At 37.6% G+C, this 5,528-nt stretch overlaps 1 protein-coding gene across 3 annotated transcripts; it reads left to right on the forward strand.

Annotated features, from left to right (window-relative positions):
- Positions 1-277: 277 nt before the first annotated feature.
- mycn (MYCN proto-oncogene, bHLH transcription factor) lies at positions 278-5,300 on the forward strand. 3 transcript variants are annotated; one of them, XM_088625622.1, is made up of 3 exons: positions 278-428; positions 980-1,639; positions 3,813-5,300. In XM_088625622.1, the coding sequence occupies exons 2-3, from the start codon at positions 1,000-1,002 to the stop codon at positions 4,469-4,471; spliced, it is 1,299 nt and encodes a 432-aa protein (XP_088481748.1). In that variant the 5' UTR covers positions 278-428; positions 980-999; the 3' UTR covers positions 4,472-5,300. The 3 variants fall into 3 exon arrangements, with proteins under 3 accessions (XP_088481748.1, XP_088481747.1, XP_088481749.1); XM_088625621.1 differs by having other exon boundaries at positions 980-1,630; positions 3,801-5,300; XM_088625623.1 differs by having other exon boundaries at positions 980-1,630.
- The last annotated feature ends 228 nt before the right edge of the window (positions 5,301-5,528 follow it).

Consider the following 5,528-nt stretch of genomic DNA (forward strand, 5'->3'; position numbering starts at 1 on the left):
CAATCGGCAATTACTCTCCCACTGAACCACTCCCTTCTGGTGAATGCAGATTTATTTTATATGCATTGTTAATAAACATTAATTTAAATTAATAAAATAAGTGAATGCCATTGATAGAAAACCTGCAGGAGACACTGCCACAGAGACATTCTGCTCACCCCCAACCCCCTTCTTTTCAGCGCTAAACTTATTATGCGGATAGGTCGTATTACCGCTGAGAAAATGGCTAAGCCACACCCCAAAGAAAAGTGGGTGGAGGATCTTTGATTTTTCCGGGTGTTCACAGCTTTTACTGAATAATATCCAACAGCAGCAGACTTCCCTAGACAGTAGTCTGTCTGCGACCAGAGGGTGGATGAGACTAACATAAAGAATTTGGTGATTGCTGGTAACCGACACGGTTCTGATCTCGTTCAAACCTCTTCGAGGTAAGGGTGGTTGTATGCAGTGTACATTGGCACTTGAACAATCGAGTCTTTTAGCATACACTTCCAAATATTTAGGTCAAGGTTTTCCAGAGCAAATGTAATCGCAATTAGATAACTCGTTTTGAAGAAACATGCGATAACGACAGTTGCCAGCACTGAAGCATACGATTTAAATAGAAAGCAACAAAAATAATTCGGTCCAAGTGTTCATGAAAACAAAAAGGTTCACTGATTCTTTTTTTTTTACAAGGTGAAGTGTCACATCAAATCAAATACATTTATTATTTTCATATTTTATAATAAATTCACTATTGTTAGTTAAATAGTTTACCGTGATTTTTGTGTATTCTTTCAGATGCATAATATTTTAAAACATTTTCAGAGAAAATATTTCAGGCTATTGTTACTGTTATTTACGGGTTATGTTAATATTCTTTATTATGTTGCACAATTTAAATTAACGAAAGGTGAGCATTTCATCGACGGTATGGATTAGCGTACTGTATCTGTTTATTTGGAATATTATGGTTACTTTTTTAATTTCTTTTTAGAAAGTCATTTGGAAGGAAGAATGCCGGGAATCATAAGTAAAAATTATGATATGGAGTTTGACTCCTTACAGCCTTGCTTTTATCCGGATGAAGATGATTTTTATTTCTGTGGTCCTGACTCTGCTCCACCTGGGGAGGACATCTGGAAGAAATTCGAGTTGCTACCGACACCACCTCTCTCTCCGAGCAGAGCAGGGCTCCCTGGAGAGCTTGCCTCTGGATCCGGTGACTCGGGTTCGATGGGATTTGGTCCAGCAGACCCGCTGGACTGGGCTTCAGAGCTCCTTCTGCTTCCCGAAGACGACCTCTGGGGAGCATCAGAAGGAGACCTGTTTGGCTCAGCTTTGGAAAGCAACCTGAACTCGATTATTATCCAGGACTGTATGTGGAGTGGATTTTCTGCAAGGGAAAAGCTTGAACGGGTGGTGAACGAGAAGCTCGGGAAAGCGATTTCAGCTGTCGCTACTTGTGGAGTGAGTCACAGCACAGAAAACAAGGCAGCTGAATTGAACAGCTCGGTTTCGGAGTGCGTGGACCCTGCTGTGGTTTTCCCTTTCCCGGTCAATAAAAGCACCGGCAACAGACGCTCAAATGGAGTTAGTCCTTCCTCAGCTGGTGGTAACATCAAGGACGACACCCCGAGTGACTCTGGTAAGAGAAGTTGCATCTTTTAAGAAGTCTTAATATTTTATGGTTATTGAGCACACAGTGGCTGTCAGCAAAAGAAATGAATTTCTCGCCCACTCAACATGACCACTTTTTGCAATCGTGTACAGTTAATTTATTTTATACGAAAACAGTATTCTTTGTTTTTCAATGTTCAACTGTAATGTTCATTTGAACTGACGTTCGGGTTTACGCTTGTTATATATAATTAATTACATAGAATGCAATTCACCGTCTATTGATTGTCATCTTTCCACATACAAGCAGTTACATCCAGCAGATGGCAGTAATAATTACGCCATTTTTCAATTGTTCTAAATTTAAATGACCTTAAGCCTAGTTGGCACATAGCACAAAAATATTAAGCTCAGGTTGTGTTCCGTCCAAGACGCAGTGCTTTGACAAAGGTGAAATTGTCAGAGGAGCCTAGGAAGAAATTAGAGGAATACTCCGAGGAGCCCAAAACTCAGACTCAGTATCGTCAGGTTTTCCTTTAGCCTTTACTTTCAATGATTTAGTTCTACTGTCTGTTTGCTTAACGTATCCCAATAACCAGTGCTCTATAATCCTGCAATACTTTAAAAATTAACAAAAGAACAGATATATAATTGAAAGTATTGTTTCAAGCAAAAATGATCATTTTAATTCATGCTTAAAGCAGTGGTGATGAATAGTTAAACCAGCAAATGACTTTTGTGAGAACTAGTAGAAAACTACACAGTGGTTACTCAGAAACAACAATTAATTGAAATACCAACTTAATGCAAATGAACTGCCCTAATTAAGATGCTGCAATTATTATTATTATTATTATTATTATTATTATTATTGAAACAAGGTACCATGCTCTTTATGATTGCTATGGCTGAATGTGGCACACCACTCAGCCTAACAACTGTGAGGGTTTCTAACAATTTTTATCTGATGGATACAAATTAAGGATAGGCACTATGGGGGTGTTGCATTTACTCAAGGGTTTCTGAGTTACAAGTCTGTTCACTAATTGGTACCACTTGTGCATGTGCATCCTCTTTTGTGCAATTTAAGAATCAAACAAAGTAAACGGTTAACGTGAGTAGGCTGTAGTCTATAGTCTTTGAGTGGGAGATTTACTTCAAATGTGGTTCATGTGGTGTTAAGAAATCTTCTGCCAAGTTGCAGGTTTTGTAAGCCTGTAAAAACCCCTGCCAGTGTCAAATGGGTTCTGTCCCTTTAAAGTCTGGGTTGACAGCTTTGAACAAGAACTGCCTCCCAACAGCTGTCTTTTTGGCTCTGCTCCAAAGTGCTGGCTTAAGAAGACCCACCAACTAAAGCTACACTGAGGTTTAGATAATATAATTCTGGCAATTATATAGATTTCCGGTGCTTTCAGATGAAGTGAAAGACATGTTTTTTTTCTTTGTGGATTCTTTTTAAAAGAAACATGTAACAGTTTGTGGTTCACAGAGGAAAGTGGGAGTTTCCTTTGTTAGAAATTCCCTTCTGATTTTGATGTACCTATCTCCATGCAGTGTTTACATAAAAACATTTCTTTGCTTTTAACAGGCAAGCAGACATTCACAGAACAGCATCTTGTAGTTCCATTTGAAGTGCAATTTTATAATCTACAAAATAGAAAACTGTTGTCTTGGTTTATAAGGAGATCAATAATCCCCTAACCATTTTCATAGCCTCATTATAAATAACCTCTCAAATTAGATATACACATATGGTTGTATTTATCACAAATGTTTGGTTACTAGTTAAAAATGCCCATCTTAACAAGATTTTGAATTAGTAGAAATATGATTTAAAAAATTTGAAGGCAAGAATAGATTGCTTTTACTTGAAAGCTTGAATAGATTGCTTTTATAGTAAATGAAAGAGATCAAGGAGCATTATAATAAAAGCTTTACCTATGGTATTTCAGATAAATTTAAATCTTTGAGAATTTCCATATTCATAATGAAATATTTTAAATGCTTTCACATTCTCTTATGGGTACCAAGGAGTGTTCACCTATCACATGTAATAATCCTTTCCCTAAGGGTATAAGTCAGACAGTCAACCTTATGACTTGCCCTTTTCTTTTTTTTTGTAGTCCCTTCCTGTTCACATTGCAAAAGGTCATTCTTTCCAATTTCAAAGAATTCATTTTGTTCTTTGGTCACTCTAGATGACAATGAAGATGACGAGGATGATGATGAGGATGAGGAAGAGGAAGAAGACGAAGAAGAAGAAGAAGAGATTGACGTGGTTACAGTGGAAAAGAGACGATCCACCACCAACAGGCCAGTGACTACTCTAACCATCACTGTTAGACCCAAAACTAACAGCAGCAGCGGCAGCAACGGTGCAGGCAGTGGTATCGGTTCTACAGGTGTGACAAAGCCTCAGCAAGAGGTGATCCTCAAAAGATGTGCTCCAATCCACCAGCAGCACAACTATGCAGCCCCCTCTCCATACACAGATACAGAGGAAGTACCTGTGCCACCGAAGAAAATAAAGAACGACATAGGTCGGCCTTCCAAGAACATAATACCCCAGAGATCCAAAAGCACGAGCCCCCGAAATTCAGATTCAGAAGACAGTGAGCGGAGGCGAAACCACAATATTCTCGAGAGGCAGCGGCGCAATGACCTGCGGTCGAGTTTTCTCACGCTACGGGACCACGTGCCAGAGCTCATCAAAAACGACAAAGCTGCTAAAGTGGTTATTTTGAAAAAAGCCACAGAATACGTACACTCCCTTGAAGCAGATGAACAGAGGCTTCAGTTGGAGAAAGAGAGACTACAGATTAGACGCCAGCAGTTGCTCAGAAGGTTAGAGCATGCAAGGACTCGCTAAACTTCATCCATCAAGACTTTCTGCCACTTTTGCACATGTTTTGACGTTAAGAATGTCAGGTTTACTTTCAATCCAGTCACATCATATATATACGGATGGAACATTGTTTTAACTTGGCCATATTGCCTAAGATCAAAGACAGTTCTATAATTGAATGGACAATGAAATAGCATCTGCAGGCCTCTACTTAATTTCTTTTAAGGACAATGATGCCAAACTTTGGCCATATTTAAGGCATTTCATAAACTTATTTTTCATTCCTCTTACTGGTGCTCAAATATGAAAGGGTATGTTTCAAGGTGAACCTTAAACCTGTGCACCCTGCTTTTGTAAATATTTACACAATCTGCCTTTTTTGTACAACATTTTTAGTTTCTTTTTTTAATGTCAAAGCTGCCAATACTAGACTGGAAGTTTATATTCCTTAAAAGTACTGTAATACCTCAATGTTTGAGGATCAGAAAACTTTGTAATATAACAAATATATTGTTACTCTGTTATGTACTGTACTAATTCTTACACACCTGTATACTTTAGTGTGACGCTGATACATAACTAAATTTGATACTTATATTTTCGTATGAAAATGAGTTGTGACTTGTAAGTAGATATTACTTTATCCCTTGGTTTTTGGACTAAATTTTTTTGTACAGAAATTCTCTATAAGCATTTACCTAGCCTTTTTTTCTTCTTGTTTATGTTTGTTACTGTTGGGTGCATAGAACTGGGTAAATGGAAAAGGTCTTTGTTCTGTTGTATATTTAGTGCTGCAACTCATAGCACTTTGAAATACCTCATGTTTACGAAAATAAATAGAAAATTAAAGATGTCTAGTTTTCTTTTTAATGTATTCTTCCGGGAGTATCTTATATCGGTAATCCTATTTGAAATATGAACATTTTCTGGAAAAAGTATATATAAACTGAGTGGCTTTTTAGATTTCTCATTCTTTGAGAGAACTTGAATTACTTATATTTACACTAAATACACTATAAATAAAATCTGGGCCCTCAAAATATAGCCTTGAGGTTTTTAAAACATGTTTATGAAATGAAGT

The sequence above is a fragment of the Lepisosteus platostomus genome, chromosome 3 (genome assembly GCF_059453375.1).
Source record: "Lepisosteus platostomus isolate fLepPlt1 chromosome 3, fLepPlt1.hap1, whole genome shotgun sequence".
In the NCBI taxonomy this organism is placed as follows: Eukaryota; Metazoa; Chordata; class Actinopteri; order Semionotiformes; family Lepisosteidae; genus Lepisosteus; species Lepisosteus platostomus.